The following is a 16034-nucleotide window of genomic DNA, read 5'->3' on the forward strand; positions in this document are numbered from 1 at the left end:
TGTCCTGGCTTTTGGGAGAGAGGACCCCCGCCGGGTTCATTTACTTTGGGAGAGTTAGGTCTTCGCAAAGCCACTTAGGTCTCCAGCTGTGAGGGGGTTTCTCCGTGTCACCCCAGAAGCAGTGAGCATGACCTTTGACAGACTGAAAATGAAGCATTCAGGAGCCTTTTTCAAGCAGGCGGGGGTTTGGAGGCAGCTGGAAGTGCGTTAACACAGAGGAAAAGGCAACGTGGGCTGGGGTGGGGAGTGGAAGGAACGAGGGCTTTCAAGGCAAAGCCTGGCGTGGGTCTCTTCAGTCCTTTACCATCTGCGTGACCTCTGGAAAGATTGTTGAGGTCCTCTTACGTGAGAGGGGATCCATGTTCCAGCGTTGCTGTAAGCCTTAGGTGATGTTGTGTGTAAAGCAGTCTGTAGTATTTGGAACATAGACTGTACTGTGGTAGCCACTGTTTATTTGTTAATTGTTGTTATTTAAGGTGGTGTTCTCTGGAGAAGGAAATGGCAATCCACTCCAGTACTCTTGCCTGGAAAACCCCATGGACGGAGGAGCCTGGTAGGCTACCATCTACAGGGTCGCAAAGAGTCGGACATGACTGAGCGACTTCACTTTCACTTTCGCTACCATAATTACCTAAATGTATGGAAAGAGGGATTATGTTGATCATTCACAGCGTGACCAACACATGCAGACCTGTACCCAAGACTTACCAGAGCCCTCGGGTGACCATCATCCCAGTTTACCCGTGACTTTCCCCACATGACTTTCCCCAGTGTAAGTGCTGAAAGTCCCTCATCCTGGGGAACTCCTCAGTCCAGGGACTCCGCCCCAGTCATGACTTTCACTTTTCTTGCTGCCGTCCTTGCCCTGGGCCATTCTCCTTCCTCAGCAGGTTTTCCCCCTCACCTCCTAAAGAGTTCGGAACTATTGCCCCTCCTGGGTTTGGCCTTAGTCATTTTTACCAGGTCATCCTGTTAAAACCAAGAGTGACCCACTCCCCCTTCCCATCCGGGCAGAAGTCAAGCCTCATCATCCTTCTATCCCTTAAAAAAAAAAAAAACTTACCCTTTTTATAGAAAGAAATGAAAAATATTTGCTGAAGCGATTTAAAAAAATAATTCAGAGCTTTTATAGTAAAAGATGTAGATCATTTTTCCAAATAAGCCTATCTTGTTTGGAAAGCAAATAAATTCCAGCTGCTTGAAACCAAAATACCTTGGAACCGTAGTATTGTAGTATCCATGGCAGTACCTTTGACTGTGTTTTTAAAAGAAAGACTCAGGGCAGGCAGAGGGTAGGTAAGAGTGTGTGTTTTGGGAAGGGTTGAGAGGAGAAGAGTGAAGCCAAATAGAGTTCGAGTCAAGGCACTTATTTGTACACTGAACGTCCCAGAGTGCGGTTGGAGTGGGGAATACTATTTTCAATGGAGGGAGGGCACTGGCAAGTGGTTTCCCTGTCCTGGAGAGACTCCTCCGAGGTCCGCTTGAAAGCCCCGTCAAACATCTGACCGTCAGGATCCTGAAGTCTGCTCCTCCTTTCTTGGAAACATTCAGGCATCTGCAGATACTGCTTCCTATTTCAGAAAGCCTTGGCCTCTGTGACTTTGACCCTGGCGCTGTGCATATTTAAGGAGCCTGTTGGAAATGCTCGGTCTGTCCTGGGTGACCCTCTTCAGGGAAGAGGACAGGAAAGGGGAGTGGGGCTTGTTTCTCAGAGGGGGAGATCCAATGAGGGGACCTGCAAGGGAGAACGCCCTGTGGGTTCATCATCTTGAGCTGTCCTCTTTGCTCTGGCCACGCTCCCAAACTGCTGATTGTAGAAGACAGCTGGTCTGAGAAGCAAAAAGTGACAAAGAAGCCGTCCCAACTCTCGTAGGCACTAAGGACCCCAGTTCACACCTCTGCCCTCCCCCAAGGGAACCTGCAGCGCGAGGAGCCTCTGAGCCAGGAAAACCTAGAAACCTCTAGAATCATGGAGATCCCAGCCATCAAAACTCAGTGCTGGGATGGGACTGTGGAGTTCCTCCTGAACATGGAGGCCTGTCCCTCTCTGGCTTCACCAGGACCCCCAGCCCCCTCCACTCAGACCTGCCTCATGAACATAATCCAGAACCACCCAGGTGCCCTCAGGGCATTGAGAGGGCTCTCCAGCAGCTGCTGTTGGCCGCCTAGTAGTACCTGCAGTTGCCCATTTCCCCACCGCTGCTCTTCGGGCTGTCAAGGGGACCCACGGCTTCTCTGAGATGTCCTATCTATGGCTGGAGGTGCAGAAAGACTACCAGCCCCCCGAGTCCCTTCAGGCCCATGGGAGGTGACTCCTGGAGTTGCTTGGCCAGTGGGGAGCAGCAGCTGGCCTCCCAGAATCCCCATCTCCTCAGATGCCCCTCCTGGGCATGGCCCATACTGCCTCTGCCCTGCTCAGCACACCTGTGCCAGGGGCTCTCCCAGCCAGGGCTGGGTCTCTGCTGCCCGGTTCCGCTTTTTCTTCTGGCTGCCCTTGCTTCTCGTGGCCCTCAAGGTCTAACGGGCAGGGGTGGGCCCGCCAGGGGCTTGGCACTGAATTTCTCCTGTGTGCGTGCATGTGTGTCCTTTCCTGCTCCAGGTTTGACTTTGAGGCTCTGGAGAGTGGTGACGATGGTGCGTTTGACAAGCTCCGGTCCTGGAGCAGGTCTATCGAGGACCTGCAGCCACCCAGCGCCCTGTCAGCCCCCTTCACCAACAGCCTCGCTCGCTCTGCGCGCCAGTCTGTGCTCCGGTATGTGTGCTCTTGCTCTGCCCGCCTGCCTCCCACCCTCGCCCCCATCCGTGCAGGTCCTGGGTGACGGCGGTGAGTGCTCACGCGCCTCCCTTCACTCTTGCTTCCAGGCTCAGCTCTCTTGCCCTCTGCCTGCCAGTCTGTCTCTGGTCTGTCCTCTCTGTCCCTTGACTCTGCCCAGCGACCTGTCCTGGGTAAGTACATCCCCCTCGGCTGTGCCCACCCCCTCTGGGGTTGCAGCCCTCCCCTCTCGTTTCCCCCTCTCTGGGGGCCCCTCCGTTCCTCACTCTCACTCTGCTGTTCCTCCAGGCCCCTGGGCAGGGCTTGTCCTCATCCAGCTCGTTGGTCTTCACCGGCTGGTCCAGCACCTGCCTTCATGTGTGTTTCCCTCTGCTCCATCAGCTGCCCGGAGACCAGCCCCTACCAGCCTGCTGCTGCTCACCTTTCCCTCACTTCTTCCTTTAGGCCTTTTTTCCTCCAAGGCTGCAGTGTGTGCGTTGGTCTGCAGTAGCTGAAGAGCTGTCCTGCCCGGACGCAGGTGGATGGACTGGATGGTTTCTCAGAGCCCCTTCACAGAGGGAGGCTTCCCTTTGGGCCCTGCGGCCCTTTCCATGATTTCTCTCAGCCATGCTTTTCTCCTTGTCTCCGTTGGGTCTTGCCCCTGACCCTGCTCATCATTCTAGTCATGCATGACCAGATACCATTTGTGCTTCCTTTTTTTCCCATGAAACATCACTGGGGGCAAAGTCAGAGGTAGCCCCAGCCCTCTTGTAGCCTCTGGGGTTTGCTCTGTCTTTTCTAGGACCTAGAAATGGGGTAGGAGCCAAGATGCCCCGGCCCCAGGGCACGTGTAGAAGATGCAGTGACTGGGAGGAGGAGGAAGGGGGGCTCAGATGGATGTCTCCTGGACCCATCCTGAGGTCTAGGAAGGCCTGCACACCTCCTGTTGTGTTTGGAGGAGCTCTGGGCTTATGATGGTTTGGGCACTGGTTTTAAGGCTGGGGTCCTAGAGATTTACTGACAAAGACCTGCTCCAGGGAGGTGAAAACAGTGGAGCACCTGCCCCCTGCACCTTCTCTCTCGGGGCTGTTGGTGCAAGGGCCTCCATCCCCCTTTTCTCCTGCTGCTGAGGGGCAGCCTGCTGTCTGGGTGAGGCTGCATGCCCCCGACCCTTCACCAGAAACCCCCTCTCCCCCAGGTACAGCACTCTCCCTGGGCGCAGGGCCCTGAAGAACTCCCGCCTGGTGAGCCAGAAGGATGATGTCCACGTGTGTATCCTTTGTCTCAGAGCCATCATGAACTACCAGGTAAGGCAACAGCACTGGCCACGGGCGTTCTGCCCCTTCTACCTGGTCTCCCAACCAGGAGAGCTAGGAAGGCACCAGCTTGTAAAGGATGAGTTTGCGGGTGGGGCCACCTTCAGGCAGCTGCAGCTGGGGCCTGCCTTCCCTTCATCACCGTCTCCCCTCCTGTCCTCTCTCCTTGCTGCAGTATGGATTCAACCTGGTCATGTCCCACCCTCACGCTGTCAATGAGATTGCGCTCAGTCTCAACAACAAGAATCCAAGGTGAGTTCCTTTCCTCCCCTCTCTGCCCAGGGCTCTGGAGATCGGGGCTCCACTTGTCCCTGTCTGGAAGTCCTGCCTGGTCTCGGGCCCCATGGCCTAGGTCAGTGCCTCAATTCGGCCCCCTCCCCTCTGCTGGAGGAGCAGTGCTCTGCTTCCCTCACAGCTTAGGGAAGGGAGCCAGCTTGTCTCCCCTGCCTTCTCTCCCAAGCCCACACCTTCTCCTTCACCACGGAGGCTGTCTTTGTTCTCTCGAAAGGACTCACACAGGTGTGTAAGTGAACTGTGTCGTGGCCAGGGCAGGGGCGAGGGTGTTCATTTTTATTTTCCACCCCTTAGGACCAAAGCCCTTGTCTTAGAGCTCCTGGCAGCTGTGTGTTTGGTACGAGGAGGTCACGAAATCATTCTCGCTGCCTTTGACAATTTCAAAGAGGTCAGTGCCCTACATTCATGTGTGTGTGTGTGCATGTGTGTGTTTGGTGGGGAGGATATGGGAGCAAGGTAGGTAAGCACCCTTTCCTGTGATCTCACACGTCCTGGGGATTTTAACAGCCCAGTGCTTTTAGCTAGGTGGTCTGCCCCCTTTTTTAAACCCAAAGCCAGTCTTCAGTCTTACTAGATCTTATGTTGGGGATGCCCCTGATTGGCCAGCAAAGGATGCCCTCATTGAGGGCTACAGTCGCACAGTCCTAGACCACTGTGCAGAATACCTGAGTTCAGTCCAGTCGCTCAGTCGTGTCCGACTCTTTGCGACTCCATGAATCGCAGCACGCCAGGCCTCCCTGTCCATCACCAACTCCTGGAATTCACTCAGACTCACGTCCATCAAGTCAGTGATGCCATCCAGCCATCTCATCCTCGGTCGTCCCTTTTGCTCCTGCCCCCAATCCCTCCCAGCATCAAAGTCTTTTCCAATGAGTCAACCCTTCGCATGAGGTGGCCAAAGTACTGGAGCTTCAGCTTTAGCATCATTTCTTCCAAAGAAATCCCAGGGTTGATCTCCTTCAGAATACCTGAAGAGCCTGGTAATGGTTGGACCCCTGGGAAGCCTGGTGATCTGTGCTTTAACAGGCACCCTGGGTGGTTCAGCAGCGGTGAACACACTGGTTGTACCCAAGGCAGTTATACTTGTTGTGGGAGGAGAAGCAGGGGTTCTCCTGGGGGGTGCTGTTGTTGGTGAAGGGAGAGGGACCTCCTACTGGGAATTCCCCAGCCCCAGGGCCTGGCTCTGAAACCCCCATCTGCCTGAACATAGGATTCCTTGACATCCAGCCGCAGCTGCTGGTCCCACCCCTTCCTCCTCTTTGGACCTCTTCCCTAGCATCCATTGTTCAAGCCAGGAAGTGGCTCTTCCTCCTTGAAGCCAGAGGCTCAGTGGAGTCTCTGGACCCCTCTCAGCTCTGGGGCTTTCCTGCGCCCCAGCCTCTCTCCTGCATCCCTGCTAGGACCTCAGCGTCCTGCCTCAGCCTTGGTCTCCACCCGTCTTCCACCCCACTCCTTTCAATAACTCAGCACCCCAGACCCCTTTGTTTCTTCTTGGCCTACCCCCAGGGGCACCTAGAGCCCAGACTAAGGTCACACCTTTACTGAGCCCCTTCTGAGGCCCAGAGCAGATGTCAGGTCCCAGGCTTTCTTATGTCATGTCCCAAGTGGCCAGTTACATGAAGAGTTGTGGTTATACTTGGTCAGAACCAGTCCCTTTGCCGAATGTTCCTAGGAACCAGGGCTCGGGGAGTGCTAGGGTTCTGCAAGGGACAGATCCTGTCACTGAGAAAGTCTGTTTGTTCAGGTGTGCAAGGAGCTGCACCGCTTTGAGAAGCTGATGGAATATTTCCGGAATGAGGACAGCAACATCGACTTCATGGTGAGGAGCTGGGCTGGGTCAGGAGCTTGCCCAGCAGGGCCACCTACTCCTTGAGAGCTGGGCCAGGCCGACAGTGCGCTTTGGTGTTCTGTGTAGAAGCGCAAGTGGTTCTCTACTCAGTAACCGCTGCTTGTCCACTCACCCCAGAGGAAACTCCAGGACAAGGTCATCTTCCTGTCTTGGGTCTGGTTCCTTTCCCCCTTTTTGTGGCCTTACGGTCCCTGATTTGGATCCTTTCTGAGCTGCTTTCCTTCCCCCAGCTTTTCCTCTGGCTTCACTTTTCCTCAGTCGAAGGTGTTCAGCTATTAGGGTGGTCTCAAGAAATACCTGTTGAGGGGCTTTCCTGGTGACCCAGTGGTTAAGATTCTGCACTTCCGCTGCAGGGGGCACGGGTTCAATCGGGGAGCTAAGATCCCACATGCCAGGTGATGTGGCCAAAAAATAAAAATAGAAGGAAGTTAAAAAAAACAAACCTGCTGATGTGCAAAGGAAATCCGAGCACGAATCTTCATTTATACTCATTTCTCATATAATTTGTCTTCATACGCTGCATATTGTTTGACTTAAATTAAAATACTCTTATTGCTATTGTTCCTCAAAGACTTACCTATTTACTCACTCCTTTTGATCATCCCCCTGATGATGCTGGTTCTGCAGCCACCTACCATCTCTGTCTCAGCCCTCTGACCCTCTGGGCTGCTCCTCCCCCAGGTGGCCTGCATGCAGTTTATCAACATCGTGGTGCACTCAGTGGAAGACATGAACTTCCGGGTCCATCTGCAGTATGAGTTCACAAAGCTGGGGCTGGAGGAGTTCCTGCAGGTGAGCTGGGCCTGAGTCCTCACAGTGGGAGGCACTTCAGGACAGTTCAGGACAGAGGACCAGCTTAGCTGTGTCACAGCAGGTGTTTCTTTTCTAAGAGCCTAGTCATGGATGCTCCTGGCACCCCACCTGCCTTCTGTGGCCTGGGGTTCAGGCCTTCCCGCAGAGGGCTCAAGTCAGTCAGCTCCAGGGCCAAGAATCGGACACTGCTGCAGGAGGAACTCCCTGGCTCCCAGCTCTGGGAAGGGGTCGTGGAGGGGATGAGGAGGCTCCCCCCACTGCTACTGTCTGCTCTTCCCCAGAAGTCGCGGCACACAGAGAGCGAGAAGCTGCAGGTGCAGATCCAGGCGTACCTGGACAACGTGTTCGACGTGGGGGGTTTGTTGGAGGATGCCGAGACCAAGAATGTGGCCCTGGAGAAGGTGGAAGAGCTGGAGGAGCATGTGTCCCATGTACGTGGTCCTCCATTGCTGCCAGGACCGCTGTTGAGGGTGGGGAGGGAATGGGGACATGTGAGTCCCAGGAATCCCAAGCCGACCTGCTTACCTCCCGACTGAGCCCCTGGGAAGCCTCAGAACCCAGCAGGGCCCTCCGGCACGTGATTCGGCTGAGGCACGGGGCCATCCGTGGTGGAGTGAACACGCCACTAGTGCCCTCTGGACTGGATGTGAGGTGGCCTTGGGCTCCAGAGTTGGGTGTAGCCATTCGCCTAGTACTGTTTCCTGCGGCCTCAGATCCCAGGCCCACAGGAGTCCGTAGGGAAGCCACTGGGCCAAGCTGCCTTTGGAGCCCTGGGTGGAGGGGTTGGGCTCGGGTGGGTCACTCGGGCTTAGGCTCCGCTGAGTGGCAGGCTTTAGGACTGGCCCCCAGACCTGCCCTTCTCATCCTGCAGCTCACAGAGAAGCTTCTGGACCTAGAGAATGAAAACATGATGCGTGTGGCGGAGCTAGAGAAGCAACTGCTGCAGCGGGAGAAGGAACTGGAGAGCGTCAAGGTACCAGGTTACCTGGGGAAGGGGCCCCTGGGCGCTGGGGCCAGGGGATCTTGCTTTCCATCCTTGAGTCGTGTCAAGTCCTCAAGAATCCAGATCTTGATTCACCCTTGGAGCATTCCACTGAGGGTGGGCCAATGATTTCATCCCAGGATCTAGCTGGAGAGGGAAGCTGGAGCCATAGTGGGCCAGATGCACACACAGAAAGGTGGAGACCCCTCTGAAGTCCCCGCCTCCTCCTCCAGCCCGTCCCCTTGCTTCTCTCTCGCCGGCTCCTCCACGTGCTTCCCCAGCCCTCCTTGGGGCTGTTTGTTAGGGTTTCCACCAGGCATCCCATACTAGAGGGCAATGCCTTCTCATATTTCAGTGTCTTCTCTGTCCCTCATTGAACTTTTGTAGTTAAAATCATGCCCCAACCTACCTGTTCTCCCACAGGAATACAGTTATGCCAGCTCTGTTGAGCCCAGCACATATCCGCCAAGCCCCTGCTAAGAGTCTGAAGTGCTCTGTCGGGAGTATGGAGGACACAGAGGTGGCTAAGGCAGGGCCTCGTCCATAGGGGGCTTCCAGTTGAGCAGTTGTACAAACCAGATGGAACGAGAGCAGGCCTGAGGCACCAAGGGCTGAGAGCAGCCATAGCAGGCTGCTGGTGGGTCAATGAGCATCCATAAGGCAGCCTTCTACCCAGGTCTTGAAGGACCAGGGAAACTGGACTGGAGCACTGCAGGGTGCTGGCCAGGTGGTCGACTCTTCCACTCGCCTCTTGTTATGTTTCATCCCAGCTTCCCCCAGTCCCTGCCTGGGTTTCTGCTGCTCTGCCTCTGAGCACCCTCCTGGAGACCCCGGTGTAGGAAGCCTCCCTCCCAGAGGCCTTCAGGTGCTCTTTTCCTAATAGTACCCTCTGCCCAATAGGAGACCTATGAGAACACGAGCCACCAGGTACACACCCTGCGGCGGCTCATTAAAGAGAAAGAGGAGGCCTTCCAGCGCCGATGCCACTTGGAGCCCAGTGCCCGGGGCCTAGAGTCCGTGGGCAGCGAGGCTCTGGCCCGGGTGGGCTCTGCAGAGCTGAATGAGGGCATGCCCCACTCTGACCTGGACCTCCTCGCTCTGGCCCCACCCCCTGAGGAGGCCCTGCCTCTGCCTCCACCGCCAGCTCCTCCCTTGCCCCCGCCTCCTCCCCCGTTACCAGGTAAGCAGAACCCTTACCTGGTAAAAGCCAAGAGGTACAGCCTTATTGTGGGCCCATAGGGGATGTGTTTGGAAGGATGTAAAGTCAGATGGGAGGGGCTGAGGGAGGGTTGGAATCTGAGGGATGCTCAGGTTACTAGGGAAGGGATTCTAAGAGCAGGTGTGGATCTGTTTTAAGGAGCGTAAAGATGCTGCTACTGATTCCTCTGAAGACATTCAAGGAGAGGGCTTAGACTAAAGCAGGAAAGCGTAGGTCAGAGACCAGCATCACCACCCCCGGGACCCCTGGGAGTCAGAGTTAGAACCCCTGGGAGCCGCTTGGGCAGGGAGTTCATGAAGCCTGCTCCCCTGAAGGTCTTTAAGGACAGGTAGGTGAGCAGAGGGGTCTCTTGGCCCTTGAGTTACTGTGCCATTTCTTCTTCCCCCAGACAAGTGTCCCCCGGCCCCACCTCTCCCTGGCGCTGCCCCCTCTGTGGTGCTGACAGTAGGCCTGTCAGGTGAGTGTCCCGAGGGCTCTGGGCAGAGCTAGTGGACTGAGGGAGTGTGTCCTTGGCTCCTGTCTCACTGATCCTCCTTCTAAATCAGCCATTCGCATTAAGAAACCTATCAAGACCAAGTTCCGGCTGCCCGTCTTCAACTGGACAGCCCTAAAACCCAACCAGATCAGCGGCACTGTCTTTAGCGAACTTGATGATGAGAAGATCTTGGAGGTAGCAGGGCCCGGGGCCCTGAGGAATGGGGTTGGGGGCTAGGGACTAGGTTGTCCTTCAGGCTAGATCTCCTGGCCTTGGAGGAACCCCCAGGCTCACCCTTGGGGCACCAGAGCTGAGCCAGTGCTGGTATGCTGCCAGGGGCCCTCCTGAGGGTGAGACCACAGCACTTACCCTCTTGTGACTCCTGCCAGGACCTGGACCTGGACAAGTTTGAAGAACTGTTCAAGACAAAGGCCCAGGGCCCTGCCCTTGATCTCATCTGCTCCAAGAACAAGACAGCACAAAAGGCTGCCAGCAAGGTGACCCTGTTGGAAGCCAATCGTGCCAAGAACCTGGCCATCACCCTACGCAAGGCTGGCCGCTCAGCTGAGGAGATCTGCAGGGCCATCCACACGTGAGGCTCCCACTGAACTTTCCCTGGCCCCCTGCTGTTGGTAACCCACTTAGGATCTCCACCTGGGACCCCAGCCTTCCCTGGATTCCAGGGTATCGACAGAACTCCCTCAGTCATCCAGTGGCTTGGCCAGAACTTACTGCATCTGTGCTGTGTGCCAGACACTGTATGAAGTGCAGGGGAGTCAACCCAGACCTTCCCTCAGGGAGCTCGCAGTCCAGTAGGAACAGTCCAGTAACACTGGGTGGTAGCCACCAAGATGATGGAGGTACAGGAGGCTTTGGGAGAACAGCGAGGGCCAGGTAACTGAGCTTGGTGATCAGGAAAGCCTTCCTAGAGGCGGCAATGTCTCACTTGCGACCTGAAGGATGTATATGTATATGAAGTGTAGGTTGGGGTCTGGAGGGGGAGGCATGGCACCCTGGATACTGAAAATTGACTCTGGCTTCAGTGGAAGGAGGGGAGCCAAAGAGACAGAGCAGAGAGGCGAGCAGAAGTCTTGCAGGCTGGGCCTCCCAAGCCACATCTGGGAGCTAAAACTTCTTAGCTGCAGAGGGAAGGTATTGAAGGGTTCTTAAACAAGAATGGACTGTGCCCCTAGGACTTTTACTGGTGCTGAGTAACATCAGTACTGGAGTTACTGGTGGTGAGGCAGTGAGTCCTCTGCCTCTGGATGTGTGCTGCTCAAGACCCCGCTCTCCGTCCTTGTAGGAACTGGATAATGAAGGGATGACAGGTACTGTGGGCAAAGGCAAGACCCGAGGTGGTTCCTCCCTCCTACACAGGTTTGACCTCCAGACACTGCCCGTCGACTTCGTGGAGTGCCTGATGCGCTTCCTGCCCACGGAGGCGGAAGTGAAGCTGCTGCGGCAGTACGAGCGGGAGAGGCAGCCGCTGGAGGAACTGACGGCTGAGGACCGCTTCATGCTGCTCTTCAGCAAGGTGGAGCGGCTGACCCAGCGAATGGCTGGCATGGCCTTCCTGGGCAACTTCCAGGACAACCTGCAGATGCTCACGCCGGTACGGCTCTCCCCTGAATCCTGGTGGTCTGCGGCGCACCCCCCCAACTCCTGACCTGCTGGCCCCCTTCCCTGCTGGCCCTGCTCTGACATCATCCCGCCCTGGCGTGGGATTACTTAGTTCTTCCTCTTGCCTTCCAGCAACTCAACGCTATCATTGCCGCCTCTGCCTCTGTCAAGTCTTCCCAGAAGCTGAAGCAGATGTTGGAGGTGGGGGAGGTTGTGGATGTGGGTGTGGGTGGTCCCCAGGTCCTGGGTGGGGCTGGAGCTGTACAGAGAGGAGGGCCTGCCCTGAGTTCCTCTGGTGCACCTCTGGACAGATCATACTTGCGCTGGGGAACTACATGAACAGCAGCAAGCGGGGAGCTGTGTATGGCTTCAAGCTCCAGAGCCTGGATCTGGTAAGAGGGTAGGGGCGACACGGAGCCAGGGAGCTTGAGCGGCAGCAGCTGTGGAACCCAGGTGTTCAGACCTGTTGCGTTGCCCTTTGCCCCCCTCGACCAGCTGCTGGACACCAAGTCCACTGACAGGAAGATGACCCTGCTTCATTTCATCGCCCTGACGGTGAAGGAGAAGTACCCAGACCTGGCTAACTTTTGGCATGAGCTGCACTTTGTGGAGAAAGCTGCTGCAGGTGAGAGCCCGGCCGGGCGAGCCCACCCTTGTGTCCAGCCCAGGACAATCCCCAGAAGCTATGAGGAGAAGAACGCTTGGGTGCCTTTCTGGCTTTTCTTTCTGATACTTCGAAGCTTTCCGCTGGGGCTATGGGCAGGGGCCACCCCAGAGAGAGCCTTCCTACAGGCCCCTCGCCCCACCCGGGTGCTATGGGAGCTGGTAGAGAAAGGCAGCCACGGCTCTTTGCCCCCACAGGCTGGCCCTGGAGCCTGCGTGCCTCTGTGATGTGTGTGAAGCCCCCCACAGACATAGGGTCGCTGTTATTTTTGTCCCCCTCATGAAACCAGGGCAGGCCTGGGGCAGCTCTCTGTTGGAGCCCAGCAGTCTCTGGCTCACCTTCCTTGGCTATCTGGAGGGTCACGAGCCCACAGCCTCCACTCCTTCTCCTTGGCCCCTGTAAGAGCCTGGCTAGCTTGGTGTGCCCCTCTCCATCCATGTGGGAGCTCTGGAAGCAGGGCGTGAGGAACCAAGCTAGTCTCTGCTGCGGGGAGGGCTGTAGTCCTCAGTCCGGGCTCTGGTGACCACAGTGTCCCTGGAGAACGTGCTGCTGGACGTGAAGGAGCTGGGCCGGGGCATGGAGCTGATCCGGCGGGAATGCAGCATACATGACAACAGCGTCCTGCGCAACTTCCTTAGCACCAACGAAGGCAAACTGGACAAGCTCCAGCGTGACGCCAAGACAGCCGAGGTGAGCACAGGGTGGAGGCACCATGCCCCTCTGGGGGGCGTGGTTCCGGTCCTTGGCTTGGAGAACTTTCGTCAGGCAGCTGGCTGGCTGATTTGGGGGCAGGGGCTGGCACTGTGGGTGGCAGGCAGGTGCCTCTGGAGACATGCACTCCAGGGGGCTCTGGGAGCCCCTTGTTCTTTTCCCTCCCACAGGGGCTGTGGGGGCCGCTGTTGCCTCTCCTTGGTCCTGGCTGGTCCCTGGTGGGAGCTGGACTTCCCCTTCCCCGCCGGGCTGACCCCTTCTGCCCACCCCTTCCCCAGGAAGCCTACAACGCGGTAGTACGCTACTTCGGCGAGAGTCCCAAGACCACACCTCCTTCTGTATTCTTCCCAGTGTTTGTCCGATTCATTCGTTCTTACAAGGTGAGTAGAAGAGAGGTTTTTAAAGAGGAGTCTGGCTCAGAGAAATTGGGTACGGGTAGAGAGGGCTGGGCTTCAAGTCTGGGCCTTTTTCTTCTCCTCCTGAGTCCTGGGAGGGATCGATGGAAGCTGGCCACAGGCCTCTTAGCTGTGAACTGGTGGGCAGGGTGGGGGCCCAGGCCCTTCCTGTCATTGTTTGGGGCAGGAAGTACCCCTCCAGAGGGTGGCCACCTGGGGTTGCTGGTCCCACTGACACCCACTCTCCACCCTCAATGTCAGCTCCTCCCCTCATAGCCTGTGTGAGCCTCAGCACACACACACACCATCCTTAAACACACACACCATCCTCAACACACACACCATCTTTCATGGTTCTTAGGAAGCAGAACAAGAGAACGAAGCCCGCAAGAAGCAGGAGGAGGTAATGCGGGAGAAGCAGCTGGCTCAGGAAGCCAAGAAACTGGATGCCAAGGTGGGTGGGACCAAGAGCTGGGGCCTGGAGAACAGGGCAGAGGCTTAGGGGGAGGGTGGAGCAGAGAGCTGGAGCCCCAAGACCACCCAGAGGGCCTGATGCTGGAGTCCACAGGCTGGGGAGAGGGTCTGTGAGAGGGGACTCCCAGCCATGGGGGCGGGGGTGCTGGTAAGCACAATCCAGGGCACTCCAGGGTCTGAGTGCATCCTGAGCAGGAACCAGCCCCGTGGAGGGTTAGTGCTGACTCCCTTCCCCTTCAAATGCTCGGCCCTAGACCCCATCTCAGCGGAACAAGTGGCAGCAGCAGGAGCTGATTGCAGAGTTGAGGCGGCGCCAAGCCAAGGAGCACCGGCCTGTTTACGAGGGGAAGGATGGTACCATTGAGGACATCATCACAGGTGGGCCCTTTGCCCTCCCTGGTGCCTGGCCGCTGAGTGGCTCCCACACCCCTCCCATAGCCCTTTGGGCCTCCTCCCACCCCACCCCCATGGGGCCTGACCACTGTGTCTCTCTCCTGGGCCACAGTGCTGAAGAGTGTCCCTTTCACGGCCCGTACTGCCAAGCGGGGCTCACGCTTCTTCTGTGATGCAGCCCACCATGATGAGTCAAACTGTTAACCCCCAAGGCTGGGGCCCTTGACAGGTACTGGGCACCACAGCTGCCCTCTGCATGCCCACCTCCCAGCACTCCTGCTGGGACCCACAGGCACCTCCTCTCCTGCATGATTTGGAACCATCCTCTGGCAGCCTCGTGGTGACGGGGGACACATACTTCTTCCCTTGCATGCCCCGTGCTCTGAGAAGCATGACTGATCCCCTGCATGTACCCTCAGGGAAGTGGTGCTCTCCCACTAATGCTGTCCTGGCTTCTACTAAGACCCAAGGGGTAGGGAGCTGCCCAAATAGGCAGGACCAGGCGCCACCTCTGATTACTGAGGCTGAGCAGCTCTAGTCCTGGGCCTGGGTGTCCGTTGTCCTTGCCTCCTCAAATGAGCTCTGGCAGTGGCTTCTGCCCAGGGACATCAGATGACGCTTAACCTGTTTCCTGATACCCAGTCTGCCTGGGGTCTCTTCCCAGGTTCTAGCTCTTGCTGAGTCCACCTTGTTTCTGCCATTCCCTAGTGACCTCTAGTACCCCTGCCTGTTGTTCTGAACATGCAGAGTCCACCCTGACTGTCCACTCCAGCCTCTTTTAATCTGACTCATTAGCCTCACGGCTGGCTCTTTGCTAGACCTGCCTGTGGGGCTGGGCCTACAGAAGGTGGGCCTGGCCCAGCCTCCCTGCCTGTTCACAGGCCTCTTGTCTTCCCGACAGGCCTCCACCAGCAGCCCCTCGTCGTTCGCCCTCCAGCCAGGAGTGCTGCACCGCCTGCTGGCCCCCCTCGGGCTCCAGGCCCCCACTGAGACCCTCCTCGAAGCAGAAGCACTTCAACCCTCGGAGTCCTCCAAGTCCAACCAGTGCACCTGAAGCCCTGGCACTGCCCAAGGGCCCAGCAGAGGGCTATGCTGCTCTCAGTCCATCCCAGCTCTCAAAGCTGGAGCTTGCCTGCTGCCTCTGTGGGCACTGGGTCTTTCAGGGCCTGGCACTTCCAGCACTGCACTTTGCTCCCAAGGTCTTCAACTTCATTTCCTCAAGAGCCAGCTCAGGGCTAGAAAAACCATTTCCAGCTTTAAGCTAGGCCTCAGGCACCTAGGCCCGCCGTCACTAGAGCCAGAGGGAAGAGAAGAGAAAGCAATTATCCCTTCTTTTTTCCCTTTGCTTTGTGAGTCCCAGTGGTCAGCTGTGATCTAGGAGTGTCCAAGCTTAGCGAGCCCTGGACCCTGCCAGCCTCAGATCTCCTTCTACTGGGAGCAAGGCTCTCCTAAGCCTGGGCCCGCCCAGCTGTGCCCTAGTGATAAGGGGAGGAGCGAATCCACGCTCCCTGCCCGTGGCCCTTTGCAGTCAAGGTTGACTCTCCTTGCCAGTGTGAGCAGAGGGGTCGTTTCCTCTTCCCCAACCTGGAGACAGCAAGAGAAAGGAGGTGCCAACAGCATCCTCACTTTTCCCCAGCTAGGTTTTGCTGGCAGGGGGCAGGGTCATGGTGGTCTCAGCTGTTTTCTCCATCCCCTGCCAGTTTCTTCTCAGTACCTGAAGGGAACACAGGGGCCCACTCCTTTTTGTACATGTACCATTTCTTCTTTCTTGTACATAAACCCCAAACCTTCCTTCTCTCAACAAAGGCTTGAAATACCAGGCCTGACTCTGTCTCCTTTTTCTGAGCATAGGGGCTACATTGGCCATTTAGGCTGACCTAAGCCACAGGGGGGCTTCCCTGGTGGTTCAGCGGTAAAGAATCTGCCTGCAATGCAGGAGATGTAGGTTCAGTCCCTGGGTGGGGAAGATCCCCTGGAGAAGGGCATGGCAACCCACTCCAGTATTCTTGCCTGGAGAAGCCCATGGACAGAGGACCCTGGCAGGCTGCAGTCCATAGGGTCGCACAGAATTGGACAC

At 56.8% G+C, this 16034-nt stretch overlaps 1 protein-coding gene across 1 annotated transcript in view; it reads left to right on the plus strand.

Moving 5' to 3' along the window:
• The window catches only part of FMNL3 (formin like 3), a 52350-nt gene extending 36591 nt beyond the window's left edge, over positions 1 to 15759 (plus strand). Inside the window, exons 6-27 of the mRNA XM_052639416.1 lie at positions 2600 to 2752; positions 3951 to 4059; positions 4244 to 4320; positions 4657 to 4750; positions 6107 to 6181; positions 6893 to 7003; positions 7306 to 7455; positions 7896 to 7997; positions 8907 to 9186; positions 9614 to 9682; positions 9771 to 9895; positions 10090 to 10292; positions 11078 to 11312; positions 11453 to 11521; positions 11632 to 11712; positions 11816 to 11945; positions 12514 to 12674; positions 12974 to 13075; positions 13452 to 13544; positions 13819 to 13942; positions 14070 to 14186; positions 14859 to 15759. Coding sequence (XP_052495376.1) covers positions 2600 to 2752; positions 3951 to 4059; positions 4244 to 4320; positions 4657 to 4750; positions 6107 to 6181; positions 6893 to 7003; positions 7306 to 7455; positions 7896 to 7997; positions 8907 to 9186; positions 9614 to 9682; positions 9771 to 9895; positions 10090 to 10292; positions 11078 to 11312; positions 11453 to 11521; positions 11632 to 11712; positions 11816 to 11945; positions 12514 to 12674; positions 12974 to 13075; positions 13452 to 13544; positions 13819 to 13942; positions 14070 to 14161 — 2635 coding nt within the window. The 3' untranslated portion in view covers positions 14162 to 14186; positions 14859 to 15759. The remainder of the gene's footprint in view (positions 1 to 2599; positions 2753 to 3950; positions 4060 to 4243; positions 4321 to 4656; positions 4751 to 6106; positions 6182 to 6892; positions 7004 to 7305; positions 7456 to 7895; positions 7998 to 8906; positions 9187 to 9613; positions 9683 to 9770; positions 9896 to 10089; positions 10293 to 11077; positions 11313 to 11452; positions 11522 to 11631; positions 11713 to 11815; positions 11946 to 12513; positions 12675 to 12973; positions 13076 to 13451; positions 13545 to 13818; positions 13943 to 14069; positions 14187 to 14858) is intronic.
• The last annotated feature ends 275 nt before the right edge of the window (positions 15760 to 16034 follow it).

Source organism: Budorcas taxicolor, chromosome 5 (genome assembly GCF_023091745.1).
Source record: "Budorcas taxicolor isolate Tak-1 chromosome 5, Takin1.1, whole genome shotgun sequence".
Classification (NCBI taxonomy): Eukaryota; Metazoa; Chordata; class Mammalia; order Artiodactyla; family Bovidae; genus Budorcas; species Budorcas taxicolor.